General features: G+C 41.6%; 1 protein-coding gene across 1 annotated transcript in view; it reads left to right on the plus strand.

Annotated features, from left to right (window-relative positions):
- Nucleotides 1-16,111, plus strand: part of LOC126473850 (potassium voltage-gated channel protein Shab) — a 194,057-nt gene that overhangs the window by 78,707 nt on the left and 99,239 nt on the right. The window contains exon 4 of the mRNA XM_050101179.1: nucleotides 6,572-7,415. Within this exon, the coding sequence (XP_049957136.1) occupies nucleotides 6,572-7,415 (844 nt within the window). The remainder of the gene's footprint in view (nucleotides 1-6,571; nucleotides 7,416-16,111) is intronic.

Consider the following 16,111-nt stretch of genomic DNA (forward strand, 5'->3'; position numbering starts at 1 on the left):
TTGGCAATAAAGCTATTTCATCCCAGTGAGTGCGAGCGGTAGCGGGACAATTCTGATGAATATTTTCTCGCGTGAACGAACATCTTCCAAGTTTCCTTTGTAAAATCTCATTTTCTTGAGAGACTTACGATGTGTACGTAATGGGTACAGAACGACAGTTAAAATGTCGTAGCAAACAGTAAGGAAGTCCCGAGTTTTTATTTCGCAAGACATTCGTTAACGAATAACATTTTTTTTTCGTGTATTGACGGCCAAAGGTGGTTCGTCGCAGTCCATTGCCTGGAAGTTCTAATGGAGATCTACAGCTCGTCGGTACAGAAATACTCAAATGTCGGGTTTCAGTGAGGTTCATGATGCTTGTTGGAAGGCATTATTTGTGGACTATATAAATATATGGAAAGAGTTTTTATGTTACGTATAGCTCAGTATCAGAATATTTTATTATTTGACGTGATGACACACGGGATTAAAATCAATGCACAGTATTAATTTCTCTAGACACTTAGAATGGGTCTTTCTAAACCAAGAGACGTTAAGAGTGCTGAGCTTACTAAAAGAAAAAACTCAGTATTACAATAATTTCACACTGCGTTTAACCGAATGTTGTTCGTAATACACCCTTTCACCCAAAATAGCTCCATATGAAATGCTTGGAATAGGATTCCACTAAACGACGGCTTTAGCAGATCGTGAAATATATTGAAACTAACGCTATAGAAATACTGCAGCAAAATTCAGTATTAATCTGAAAATCTAACAATGGATACATCAGGTAGAAACATCAAAACTGTAGGAAAAGACAAATTGCTACTTACCGTAAAGATGACAAGTTACATTGCAGACAGGCAAAATTAAAAAACGCTTACACGTAAGATTTCGGTCACAGCCTTCGTCGGAAAAAAAGAAACACGCACCATTCACACACACAAGCTGCTGGATTTGGCTGGCATGTGTACGTGAGGTGTGCTTGCTTGGGTAAGTGAATGGTGCGTGTTTCTCTTTTTCCGACGAAGTTTGTGACCGAAAGGTTATGTGTATCGTTTAATTTTGCCTGTCTGCAAATTAGCTTGTTACCTTAATGGTAAGTAGCACTCTTTGTTTTTCCTACATTGTTAACCTGAAAAATCTATCGCACTGGAGTCGAGAATAAAGCAATACAGTAGCCATGTCATTTACTGCCCTTTTCTACGCATCTTTTCCGTTAATTAACGCCTCAGTACTGTCCAATGAGCATTTTGAAATGTGCAAAGCGATTCGTCTATGTCATTCTAGGTTTCACTATTCCGGCATTGCAAACTCATATACGGTAAAGTACCTACCATTCATGGTTATAACGTTCTTGGCCTGATCCTGCACCTTATCATTGCCACGAAAGATAGCACTTAATAGTTTTGCACCTTCGTGATACCAGAGCATCCTGGAGAGTCGCACTTTGTGGTCACTTGAGTAAGCGTTCCCGTCCACATACCACCACGTAAATATAAACGGTTTTCTTTAGAAGTAATAAACCCAGCTTAGCCGACTTGCTGAAGTTGAATGTTACACCAAGTGAATAATGATTTGTAATAGCTGAAGTTAATGGCAGTTCTATTGGTATTAGTACCTTAATTAGTCCGTTGTTGAATGTTACACCTAGTACAGTAATATTCCATGTACATCATGTGCAAATAATGTTGCCTTTTATAACCAGACACCCGGCACAGACTATCACTTTTGAAAAAGTGGGCGAGTGTGGGAATCGTAGATGTACCGAGCGACGCGATACGGTTGCCTTCCACTGCCATCCTTTGTTCCGTTCTCACTGCCGAGATGGCCCTCCATCTCAGCGCAATGCTACTACCGCTGCTGCAAAGCCATATTGGACAGCGTCCATTTTATTTCTCTTTGCAAACACTGAACTACACTCAAATTTTGACATTTCACGTCAAAGGCCATGAAAGCAATGCGTCAATGATAACACAAATCCTAGAACCTGTTCAGCTCAGTTTTTTTTTCTGCAGAGCTTCATGCTAAAGCTGTTAAGGAATTATTTCGCTTTTTTTCGGAGGCTACTGAAGTTCAGAACATCGAGAGAAAGCAAAATCTCTTTGTATAATACCTTAATTTAAATTAAATATACACCAAATTGCCTAAATTTGCGCTTAAGAGTTCAGTTGTAATTTATTTATTTGAAATTATGCACAGCTTAGAACAATACTTTGTCATTATTTTATCAACATGTGCGTTCAGTTTATTTGATATTTTATAGGCCAGCTTTATCTGCGATTTTTCAAAGCTCGGGTGCGAAACCAAGAGCTTCTATGAAATTTGTAAATTTGTGATATCACGTCCAGGCATCATCTGATATACTAATTAGCAATAAACGAATGCGCTGTACTACGTCTTCCAGACAAACCAAGGAGCAGACATTATGTACCAAGAAAGTGAATATTCCCCATGTTAATCACGACTCTATTGGAAGACTTGCAATGACATACGGAAGGATACGTATTTTTTTCAACCTAAAAGAGTTTAAGCTGTAAAGGAGTTCAAAAACGTCGTTTTCTCTTTCCTGTGGTAGATTGCTGCTACATTAGAGTACTTAAGATTTTGTATTTTTCCCTTTCTCTGGCTATAGCAAACACTGATTTTTGGACTTACGAAATGTATCCAGAACATTGTCGAAGATGAAACACGGGTAAAATTAGATATTTCAAACCAAAAACAAGAAAGTTTGCATACTTGTAATACAGATGCCGTCCACAATTACCTACTTCAGCAAGACCACTGAAAACGTATCAGGACGATAAGCAATGCCCTTCACAACTAGTGCCAGGATCGGGTTTGGGCAGAGATTTCTCAGACGGACTATGACTGCTCGTGAACGACGCAAGACAGTGTGTTTCTCAACATTAGACTGGTTTTATGTTGCAGTTACTTTTGATAATTGCTAACGTGTCATCTGCGCTAAATTACGTTCTGCCACTCGCATGTGGTGTAGCGCTGTGCTATACGATGGTGTAAAACGCATTTTTTATTATTATGGCGAAATAGAGGAGAAATAATGAAATTTCTCATTCAACGGATAAAGGATGATTCAAACCACTATACAGCGAAAATGTATTTTGCGCCTCCCAGTCACAGAGTGAGTATGCTGTTTGGAGATCAAAGGTTTTTAACGTCTTGTTTGTTCCTTAAAGAACGTCTGTAAAGACTCAGATTATTGTCACAATGAAATTTTAGTCCTTTCGTCTATAAATATTAGCAATAATAAGGAAACAGTAGTTCCTTAGGAATTCAAATGACAATTCAGACAGTTGTAACCGGTCTTTTCTGAGACTGGAATGCACCGGGCACTATGGACGGCTGGTAGCCTCCTCACCGATCCTACGTCAAAAAACTTGGTTTATTTTACACTGTCAGCTCCTATATTCTATGTATCCATTCACAATTAGAACGTGTCCTCATCGTCTCTTGTACGCTGCACTTGACATAATCACAGCTTGAGCGACATCACAGGTTTTAGAGCAAACTATTTCGTAGTTTGTGAAAAGCTTGATCGTTAGGTAAACATCTTTCGACGCAATCATTGATTTTATTTTACTTGTGTGGATACGATCGCTTATCCATATAACGCAATTTTTTTTCCTCGTGAAGCCAGTTGCAGACGGATTCATGTTTACTGAACCTCAGCTGAGGGCTCGACATTTTGGCATAAATTAAACTGCACAGCAGTGGAACGTTAAATTGTAGCTCCTAGATGGCCGTCTGAAACATCGTGACTACCGCTATTCCTAGTCACTAAAATATAAAATGCATTTCCATACCTTAAATACATTTTTTGAAATAAAATGGTTATACGCTTAAAGATCATGTAAATCTTTTACCCATTGTCGCGAAAGAGAATGTTAACGTTTCCTACAACGTTCTATGTCAATTCTTCTTGGCCAAATATTATCAGCAGTTGACGTTAAATTCCTCGCTTCTCGTTTGAGCGAAATAAAAAGAATTACATCACTTACGTTAAATTAAGAGCTCCCCTTAGTTTATTTATTCGAATATTCGCAGTGAAATTGTTATGGAAATTTATATCACAGTGCGAACTCGTACACGTTGTATCAGGCTACATTTTATACGTGGGATGACGTTAGTCGTACAAATTTTTGAAATAAAATTATCTAGAAAAATGTGCCAAAAACATATATTACCGTTTTTCATTCCTGTTTGTCAGTTCACTAACGTGAACTAGATGTTGAGAACAAGCTATCCATTTTCCTTAGAATGGTTGTTCGGGAAACAGGAGGTACAGTTAAGAACGTAACATATTATTTTTATGCAATAAACGTCATATATACACCATTATTATGTTTATTGGGGATTCTTTAACTATTCTGTCCGACATCCCGAAACCTCTAATATTAAAATTCACACGTCGGAACAGTATATGCTCAGTGATCGATGCTAGGAAACGAGTAAACGCTCTATATCAATGAATAGTGTCGTCTAAATGAATCCTATACGAAATACGTGGCACACTATATTCAGTGGGGGCTTACTTGAGGTGACTGAGGTGACACTGTTAATGTAGATTTTACCTTAATCTGACGGTTGTAAATTAGGGGCTCACAGTATTTGCAGGAAAATGGTGGTGGGTAGCCAGTGAGTTACCTTTCACACTCATTAATAAGTGTAAGTAAACTGAACGTAATTTGTGCCCAAAATTAAAGCAACACACGGAAATTTTGCAAGGTTGTGTTTATTTTGCCAGAAAACAGTATAAAAGGCGATAGCAAAGTAGAAACAATGTAAAAAATGCATAACGTATAAAACTGCAACATGGAGAACAGACGCCTGACAACGACGGAGTACGCTAAGAATAACGTCATCAATGACATGTTGAGGCAATAACGTCCATTCTTCCTGTGGAGCTGCTCGTAAGTCTTGGAGTGTGGTTGGTCGATACTGACGTGATGCAGCCCGTCTGGCTAGTGCATCCCAGACATGCTCCAAGGGATTCAGATCGGAAGACCGAACAGGCCACGCCATGCGTGTAGGATTTCCGCTCCAAGAAAACATCCACCACTCGTACATTATCGTCCATCAGTATGCAGTTTCGGTGCACAGCACCTCGCAACAATTGTACATGAGGTCCCAAGACCTCGTCACGGTACGTGACGGCAGTTAAATCTTGTCGATTCACTTGTACAATTTCATGAAGAGATGTTCGAGTGTGCAACATAATCCCTGTCCAAGACTTTAGCTGTCCTCCTCGATATCGGTCCCTTTCCACATTGTTCGGGGCTCGAAATCGTGTTCCACGTTCCCTTCAGATGTAAATCCGTATAGAATCACTCTCCGGGCAAAATCATGACACGTCTGTGAAAAGAACATTGGCTCACACTTCGACAGTCTAGGTGGTATGTTGATGACTCCACTCTAGACGTTCTCTTCTGTGAAGACTCGTAGAGGTACACACACAGCAGTTCTCCGAAAAAAAAAGGCCACTCTTCAACTCTTTCGAAGCCTTCTCTACACTGTTTGCCTCGATACAATAGGTCCAGTATGATTATATCGTGATTTAGAAACAGGATGGGGAAGGAGCGGTTTTTTGCTTTAAATTTGGACACCAGTGTACTTAAAGCGGTAAAATTTGGAGCTACTTTACAAAATGAGACCTATTTAAAGTGTTGTCAGAATGAGCAATGTACACAACACTTGTTAACAAACATTAAGAAAATCACGAGAAAAGGAAAGACGTATTTTAGTTTTAAACTAGAGTTGGTGCAGTCATAAATTTTTGAGACTGATTAACAGAGAAATGTCTACGTACTTCAAAAACACAAAGACTTTTTCATCTAGTTCTGTTGCAGTTGCCTCTTTCGCTTATTGTATAATAACAGCATCATGCAACGTATCTGAGTTTTCACTGTGATATAAAGCGAATTTTTGCTCTTACAAGAATTATTCAATTTTCATGACGTATTGATGTTTTCGTGGCCTCATAAGAGTTAACTAAGCTACCTGGATATCACATATTGTACAATTAATAGAGATCGTGGACTACCGCAGAATTATGGAGATCAGTTTTTAAACATTTAGTCGTTCATTTGTCTTCCATTAATAAGAATATTTGTGAAAAGGAATGTGTGTTGTGCGTAACGAACAGGCGGAAGTTTACTGCCTTTAGAAGTCTGGTGCTGTGATATACAATTCTTGTGTTCTGGCAGAAATTCTTAAATAATGCCAGAACGGAACGTAAATAAGAAGGAACAAGAGATCCAAATCATACATTTTGCCACAGGACCACCTAACGTGGACTACTTCATAAAACCTCTCCGTACGATTTGATGAACCAAGGCGTAAGTGACATTAAAATACAAATCCTAAGGAATTAAATACCAGTCATTCAAAATACCGGCAAGGTGTTTCACGACAGAAAGTGGCATTCTCCTCAATGCCTGAGTTTCACGAACAGATGATGCCTGGACGCGAATAACTGCCGCTGGCACACAAATTCCTGCTGATGCATTCATCAAATGCCCTCGGCATGGCTACAGAGCAGATTTCTGGAACACAGCCGTGACGTTTGCAGGTGATAGCCGTCATCTCGATCCTGTTCATAGTGCTGTCTACGATCGCGCTGACTCTCAACACCATCCCCAGTCTGCAGCACAATGACGAGAAGGGCAACTTCGACAATCCGCAGCTCGCGATGGTCGAAGCTGTCTGCATCACGTGGTTCACCCTGGAGTACGTGCTACGCTTTAGCGCGTCCCCAAACAAGTGGAAATTTTTCAAGGGCGGTCTCAACATCATAGACCTGCTCGCTATCCTCCCGTATTTCGTTTCCCTCTTCCTGCTCGAGACCAATAAGAACGCGAACGACCAGTTCCAAGACGTGCGCCGCGTGGTCCAAATCTTCAGGATCATGCGCATCTTGCGCATCCTCAAGCTGGCGCGCCACTCGACGGGGCTCCAGAGCCTCGGCTTCACGCTCCGCAACTCGTACAAGGAGCTGGGCCTGCTTATGCTCTTCCTCGCCATGGGCGTCCTCATATTCTCCAGTCTGGCGTACTTCGCCGAGAAAGAGGAGCCCGGCACCAAATTCATCAGCATTCCCGAAACTTTCTGGTGGGCGGGCATCACAATGACGACCGTGGGCTACGGCGACATCTACCCCACCACCCCGCTCGGGAAAGTGATAGGAAGTGTCTGTTGCATTTGTGGGGTACTGGTGATCGCGTTGCCCATTCCCATCATTGTCAACAACTTCGCCGAGTTCTACAAGAACCAGATGCGGCGCGAGAAGGCCCTGAAGCGGCGGGAGGCGCTCGAGAGGGCCAAGCGAGAGGGCAGCATCGTCTCCTTCCACCACATCAACCTGCGCGACGCCTTCGCCAAGAGCATGGACCTCATCGACGTCATCGTGGACACGGGTGAGTAGCGGGCGGCTGCACTCGCTGGCGAACGCACTCGTCACGTGTCGAAATTTTCACACCAGTACTAATGCTGATTCCCAGTCGTAAAAATGCTTACCCATATCTAAGGCTGAATAACAAGTACACTGTTTTTGTTCTACTGATTTTTGATATTTCTAACCAGTTCTCGGGTTATTGAACAATCTTCAGGAGATGACTGACTAGTGTCTGCGAGGGACACTAGTTCTTTGGTAACCAAACATTACAAGCAAGAAATAATTCACTTGCTTAGAATGTTGTGCCACAAACTTGTTTTTTGACGTTGAAATTACACTTCACACAATGGACAATATTAACCATACTAAGCAGTTATACTACACAATATTATAGTATTACAAGTTATTTCTTTATAATGCTGAAGCATGTGAGGTCTTGACACTAGCTGAGAAACTGAGCACTTTTCATTCATATTGTATACTAAACATGTTTTTTAATATTGTCAATTAGCCCCAAAACTAGTTAGAAATAAACATAAATCAGCAGAACAAAAAGAATGTACTTGTTATTCAGCCTTAAATAGGGAACTGTTCTACCAATAAGTAATGCTAGAATACATGAATAACATTACCCATATTTTTTTGTTCGCAAACAATATGTTTAAAAAATTATTGTACACCTTCAACACGTTTTCGTTATAGACGGTGAGTAGTATAAGATGTAACAGCCTAATACTTCTTGAACAGTTCAAGATGTCGACCCAAGTCTTTCGGCATATGATAGGACGCAGAGGGGCAAGTAATTTTCTTGTGTGTTTAATCCTCTTAACTCTTTTATCGACGGAAATATTCATACATGTATATCTTTTTAACACACCGATGTATTTCTTTTAACAGCATTCTAAAGTTCCTGAGAAGATCAGTGCGGTGAAATACCGCTTTTTAATGATACACAGCAAAAGTGTCCGAGAAAATGCTAAAATTGGAATGTAAGTCTTTTACTGTGTAAACACCACCAAGTAAGAAAAACTATTAAGATAAAACGTATTTTCTCTTGGTCCAACTTTGAACGTATCGATACAGGGTCAACTGCAATTTTTGTAAATGGTGTTATCTGGCAACTTCTACCGTAACAGAAGAGGCTGATGAAAGCTACTTCAGATGTTTTAACGCCCTCATGTTTCAGTGAGCAGCTTTTGTAAACATTTGAAAGGCTTTATACAACGGCAGAGCCTAGCACGAGGACGACACTTGGTGGCGTTTCGGCCGCCTTGCCTTTCAGTTTTAGTACACTTTTCGGATATTTGTGCAAAACGTTTCAACGCCAACGGTATATCACAGTTTTCGTCTTTTCAAAAGATTTCTAGTGCAACTAGTTTCTTTCATTTAAAAATGCTGTATTTGTCTTGTATCCAGGATGATAAGAGCTAAGAGAGAAAAACAAACAACAAAATTACGTGTCGTTCTGCGTACCCTCGTTCGCCGTTGACGTCGTTTCGATATCTCGAACCATTCACGAAACATGTGGAATCTTATGTCTTAAGCGATTTGCCACTATATAACACAAATTCACAGTAGATTCCAGCCAAAAGTGAACTTTTTAAGTTTGTAAGTGTGTTAACTGTTGTTTGTGGTCACACTACAGCACTAAATATTCTTAAAAAATGTTGTCTTATTATTAAATTAAGCACGGTACACAGTGCTGTATTTGTTGAGGAGAATTCTTCACTGCAATGTGTTTCTTACAATTAGTTGTGTATAGGTCTGATTAAGTTTGGATCGACTTAGAAGGGAAACTCCCCATCCCACCCACTTCTCGCACCCCGTCGGATTTAATAGTTAAACGCCCAGTGGATAGTCCGTTTAAAACTAAACACACATCAAGAATGAAAACAGAAAGAAGGTGTACTAAACTGTGAAAAAAGGAACAAAATAAAAACAGTGAACGGTTCACTCTCAAGATGTGTAACATCGAGAGAACTGCAAGAACCACGACGTCGTAGCTGCGTGGTTTCCGTGTTGGGCTGCAAAGCGGGAGGTCCGCGTTCAAAGCCCCTTCGTGCCCCCCTTATTTTTCTCGCAAAATTATGGATTTTCCGTCCGGTCTTTGATGTGTCCGTTCTCCTTCTGTAGTCTTGGCCATTGCCATTCTATACATTGGTTATAGAATACGAATCATGTGGCAAGGTCATATTACCGCCGCAAGTAAATGTGACGAATAGTGAAAGCTGGCGACATGCAGCACAGACCTCTCACAGAAATGGAAACAACAAATAAATGAGTGTGAACTAGGTTACAAGAAAGGAATCAAGAGTCAAAACTTCCGAAACGAAACACAAGAATCGTAACATGTGGTACTTGTGTAGAACAAACAGAAGATACGTACGTCTGGAGGTCCTTTCCTTACACCTAGCTGTTGCAAATGGACGTTGCACCATGACACATAAATAAATTTGAATACAGCGAACAGACCGGACGGTCACGCCATAATTCTGTGAAAAACGAAAAGGGGGAGGGGTGCACGAGGGAGGATTGAAGACGGGTCTCTCTCTCGGGGTCCAACACTGTGACCACACAATCACGACTGCATGGCTACTCAAACTCGCTTTATGTTGCACATCTGGAGGGTGGACCGTTCATTGTTTCTATTTTTCTTCTTTTCTCACAGTCCAGTACACCTTCTTCTTGTTTTCATGCTTGATCTGTGTTCAGTTTTCACCGACACATAGGAGACATATGTGTACATACCAAAGTGTTCCAAAAGATCCCAGATACTTTTCACTATTTATATTCAATTAAAGCATTTTCTTCACAGCAGCTGAGGTGGCGAGTAAATTACCTGGTAAAACGAGGATGAGTACGCAACCCAAACATCAGAATTCACTTATTTACTGTTATCCATTTGTCTTCCACATACAAAAGAACAAGTTCACGAACTCCACCACGAACGAAATCCTTCAGATACAAAATTCTGACCAAAACATTCCCTTGTACGTTATGCAATTCTCATCGCGGTCGTTTACTTCATGACCATGTCACAGGGAGAAGGGATGCTGTATATACCAGCTTCACGCAATCGCATGTTGTGCTTTGTAGATCCTAATAAGGATCTCGCATTATAAAGATGCTAAGTACTTGCAAAGTCTTTATCGCCCTTCCCCGAAATCAGACGAATATTACAGAAAACACTAAAGAAATACCGCAGGGAAGTCCCCTCTTCCGTACGTGTCTCTAGAAGACTCTTTGACGCTCAGTGCAACCATCGAGTAACTGAATGTGGGCAAAGCCGCCGCAGAGTGCACAACGTCATGCTGGTGGCGGAATTTTACTTTTAGTTTTTTTGTTGTTTTTTTTAAGAAATATTCTTCTGGCTTAAATACTTAGTGTCTATGAGGTCCTTCACAGTCCTAATCGAAGGAAATTCCTTGTGTTCGATAACGTGCAATTACATACCCACACTACCACACTAGAGCCAACAGCTGACTGGTGAAAGATTAGGGTGTATCACTTCTTATAATAAATACGATAAAACTAACAGTAACAAACACATTCACTTACAAATTCTTCTAGTAGCTCTTCGATGTGGAATGGCTCCTAAACCTGCAAGAAATAGTGATAATAATAAACTAATAAAAGAATTAATTTCTTCACAGTAAGCCAGACTTCACGATTATCAGTAACGGTACAACAGCAGAGTTTAGTTCTTAGTTTTCGCTTCCGGTTTTCGTTATGATAATTCACTGTTATACCATATTCTTTCAAGATGCTGATCGACTTATGTTGTAAAATGATGTAATGTGTTGACCACTGTTGCAAGTGACCTTCGTCTCGGTATGTAATACTTCTGGGCCAGTTCAACATTAACACTGTTACACTTTCTTCACTTTTGCCCCTAAATTTCCTTAAAAGGAGAGTAAACGAAGTTCATCATATGATCTGACATAGGTAATGAAACGAAGAGGCGCAGTTATTCATTCATTCTTAAATACTAAGTTCTATTGGTTTAGACTGGTGTACAATAGGTATCTGCGTTTCAAACGTAGAGCTGCTTCTGTGCTACACAGTGGCGGTTACGACTGATCGCTCCGTTTGTACCTTCTGTGACGCTGTGTAGTTTCGCAAGCGCTGTTTATTCGTACAGTAACAAATGCTAGCAGCCAAGAGGACGGAAGCGCGTAATCATCATTGTCCTTCATATTGTGCAGGTAGCACTACTCATGCCTCTTCCATCTATACGTGTTACCCACAGTCATTTCGGATAGTTGTCACCGTTGACACATGATGTTCTGCTATCCACATATTACGCTCGCACTCTTTAAGCACTGTTCTGATAGGTCACCTCGTCCCTCCGATGTAAACTACTACTCAGTCGGTGTGTGAAGCGTATCGGCGGCATCATTGGTAGTCCTCAGCAGGTCTCTAATTTTTTTCTCCAGACTGTCGCTGCTTCCCTGCATGCATTGTAGAAGAGCAATCCATGGATATTCTACCTGTTCGTTTCGTCCTTGTTGTTCTTAGCGGACGTGATTTTGTTAATGGTTTCATCACTGTAAGGTTAGTTTTGAAGGTGGGACACAACATCTGCATTTCGTTAGAGCTCGCATTCCCCCATATTTGCCTCAAGTCATTGATAATAACACCTCTCTTTCCTTAACGACGACTTGTTGACTAATTGCCGGTCGGTGTGGCCGTGCGGTTCTAGGCGCTACAGTCTGGAACCGCGTGACCGCTACGGTCGCAGATTCGAATCCTGCCTCGGGCATGGATGTGTGTGCTGTCCTTAGGTTAGTTAGGTTTAAGTAGTTCTAAGTCTAGGGGACTCATGACCACAGATGTTAAGTCCCATAGTGCTCAGAGCCATTTGAACCATTTTCTGTTGACTAATTAATAACATTTAACTATCAGTTAATGATGTTCAGAAAGTACAGCAGACTAAGATGCAACTAGTGATTTAATAACATCATTGTAGATGACAGTTTTGAAATCACAATAACGAAATCATGCCACGAGATTCTAATAACACCTTGCCCTCTGAAATGATTCATTCTGGGACGACGTTCCCTACACTCGGTCCATCGTTATACATTATTCAGGTACGCCACCAAAGGCATACTACGGCGGCTTTATCTTAACGACCAGTCGACTCTGAACGACGATCACAACTGACTCCCACGCTGCGCGCCCAAATCGAGCAACATCAAATCTGATTGTTGTAATCAGAGAGATTTACCCACACGCTGTCGCACCTCACAGAGGCTATATTTGCTCTCCTCACAAAAGAGGCGCAGCCATGGTGTCCTCCCAAGTTCCGAATTGACGTTACCAGCGTCGCAGATTCAGTTAGCCATCTGGTCAGAGTGCATAATAAAGAACTGTTCTACTGTGGACTGTGGCGACACTTAACGTAGAGATACCTGCTGCTGCTGCGCTTCATGTAGACCGTGGGTCCGCGTGATCTGTCTGGAGACTCGCAAACTTCCACGTCGAGAAATAGTAGCACGCCGTTGTTTGCTGTTTCACCAAAACTGTGTTCTTCGGTGGTATGTATCGAGATGCCAGTTGAATATGCAGAGCTCTGTTTCCTCAGGTGGTCAAATGACGAAAGTATTTTGGTTTCATCAGTGTGGAAAAAGCGTGATTCTTTAAAACATCCATGTGGAGTTTAGTTGCTGTTGTTGAAAGGCTAGATGACATTGCCATGACATCAATTTTTCCTTTTCACAAGGGAAAATAATTTGGCCGTCAGATAATGCAGCACGAGATCACATATGTCGCCAGCGATTCGCTTTTCTAAAATGTTTACCGTACGACAGTTGTGAAAAGCGGCTTCACGTCAAAACTATTCACGCAGCCCATGGACCTAATGACCTGTTGTTTTAAAGTATTAGGATGTGGACTGAATGCTTCGGGTTCCCTGGTGTGCTGATCTCCAGGTACCGCAGATTTCATTTTAGGTGCTTCGCCATGTTGTATGTTCGCGAATTAATTCCATTTACTATAGGTCTTTGTTGATAGTCATCGGGTAAGTTGGTGCAGTGGTAAGACACGAGACTACCTAGTACTGGAGAGACCAGATTTGAAACCCCCATCTGGCCGTCCAGGCTTACGATTTCTGTGGTTTTCCTAAATCGCTTAAGCCGAAAACTGGGAAGGGGAAGGAGACTTCCTTTCTTACCCTTCCCTAATCCGACCTTGTACCCCACCCCTGAAGCACCTGTCAACGATGGGACGTTAAACCCTAACCTTTCTTCCTTAGTGGACAGGCGTCTTCGGTAGCCGCTATATTCAGGAGGCAGTTGAGACTTGGGGAATTGCACTACGTGGCTGTGTCAAAACCAAATCTCGTCTCCCTAAGCAAAGCTTGCGTCCTTCTGATGATCTAGTTGCAGGATCTTTTTTTACTATCTTTACACATAGAGTCCCTAAGTAGCCTACGCCTTGCATCTGCAAGGCCAAGTTATTTTTCCATGTGAAAAGGAAAAATGGACGTCAAAACAGCGCCATCTAGTCTTTCAACAATAGCACCTGATCTCCACGTGGAGGTTTTAAAGAAACACACTTGTATCCATCGCGTCCATAAACATGCGCCCTTGTCTGCTGGAATAACATGATGTCCCAATTGTTTCTCCATTATGCAACAATCGCTCATGTTCTTCCTTGTATACATTACGTTTCGGTAGCTTAGTGCTGGTCGAACCCTCACTAATTCTTGGCTCCCCTTCTCGGTTTCAGCTTGGGCAGACGTAGTAGCGAAGCTTCAACAAATTGATTGATGTTCTAATTTGAGTTCCTTGGACAAAACGTCAACAGCTAAATCGTTGACGTTATGACTGGAACGACGTCATGAATAAGGAATGTAAGCAAGACCCTTCAGCAGAGATTATCATGCAGATACAAGCATTGCTTAAGGAAGTTAATATTGAGTCTGACACAGCCAGTAGGCCAACCTCTCAAGTTCCAACTGCACCCATGACATATTAGGTGCAGCAAATAAGAAGCATGTCGGCTAAGATTAGAGGTAAACGGGATTAAATGGCAAACGTACAGCTTGGCGAAACACCTAATTAAAACGTTGCGGTACTTGGTGAGCAATACACCATCATGTCTAAAGGATTCAGCCCATTTCATCACAGTTTTTAAGCAAATATCCATCTCGCCCACGACCGCATGAATAGTTTTGACGCGACGTAGCCGTTCACCAATGTTGCTGTGGAAGAGGCGGTGAAACTTTTAGAAGAGCTACGTGCCCCAGACATACACGACCTCGTGACTCGGTGTTTGACGACCAGTTTCTGTCAAGTAGAAATGAAAGTTTCAAGAGCAGACGGAAGGAGTAGAAACGAGATACCTCCTTTCACCATTAGCAGGTGACTCCTTCATGGAAGTTTTTGGAAGATCGTACGTCGTTCCGCACACCTGAAACAAAAGTGCTGGGTTAGCTGTTTTAATGATACTTTGGTAATCTGGCCGCAAGGGTAAATAGTGCTTTGTAAATCCCACCAGCATATTTACGCCTGGCTCAAAAGCAGGCAGTTTACGGTGGAAATATATAAGTAATAGTCGCCATATGGTACACTTCCGAATGCCGCACCACAACACGCTGCACAAGAGCTCCTCATTACACACACTGACCAAACCTTCTCTCAAAATTTGTGATGCTGAGGATGTAAAGTCAAAACTGATAGAGCTACGTATCACCTTCATAGTTAACGGCTACAGCGGAGAAGCAATTAAGCGAAGTATGACCACAAACAAGAACAGCGGGCGAACAACAAAGCTACAAATATATACCACAGTGCGAAAACTTTTTCGCTGAGTCAATATTAAAGCAATCTATAGGGATAACAACAAAATCAGACACCTGCTGAATACCATCAAAGATGAGGCCGATACGTTGCACCCACCGCAAGCTTATGAGGTCCCCTGCAAGAGTGGAGTAGTTTACGTGTGGGAGACTGGGTGCCCTATCAGAACACAGATTGAAGAGTACGAATATATGGATATGACGACAGCACAAACCCGCATTACAGGTCACGGAAGTGAACAAAGGAAATAATCAGTTCGTGGTAGCTAGGCAGACACTTACCTACGAAAGCAAGAGACGAGATGCGGTCGAGATAGCCAAGTAGCCCACTAGCATGAAACATGACTACAGTTAAAAGTCGTCCATCGTCTTGACTATCAAAAACAGCCACCGACGGATATACTGTGCTTGTGTCGCTGTCCCTTCACGAGCAGCCGTAAACACTTCCGCAGAATATACACAAAATACCGACGTGTTGTAACTGCCGCTGGATAGTGTGGAACAGTATTGTGACAACATTAGTTGCCTTTCGATGCGCCAAAGTGGATAGTACAATTCCATCTTTAGGTACAGTTAATGTAGAATATCAACTCTGCCTTTTTCCACTCTCCAGTCGAGTCACACGACGAATTGTATTTGCGCTCCTTCGATGGTGTCATAGTGGAAGGAGTTGTAACATTCGCTAACGCTTGTGATATGTAAATCGCGACTCTATAAAGTTTCATTCTTCACTTCGCAACAATAAACGACTAATTCGCATCAAAACACAACAGCAATCATGTAATGGCTACTACACTACTGTACAGCCTAAATTGTATTATTATTATTATTAGCGACATTGCTTACGCACAAAGCATTGGCAGCCTGAAGTCTTCCAATTTCTGCTAGTCCTGAAGTAAGGAGTACACCAATCA

Source organism: Schistocerca serialis, chromosome 4 (genome assembly GCF_023864345.2).
Source record: "Schistocerca serialis cubense isolate TAMUIC-IGC-003099 chromosome 4, iqSchSeri2.2, whole genome shotgun sequence".
Classification (NCBI taxonomy): domain Eukaryota; kingdom Metazoa; phylum Arthropoda; class Insecta; order Orthoptera; family Acrididae; genus Schistocerca; species Schistocerca serialis.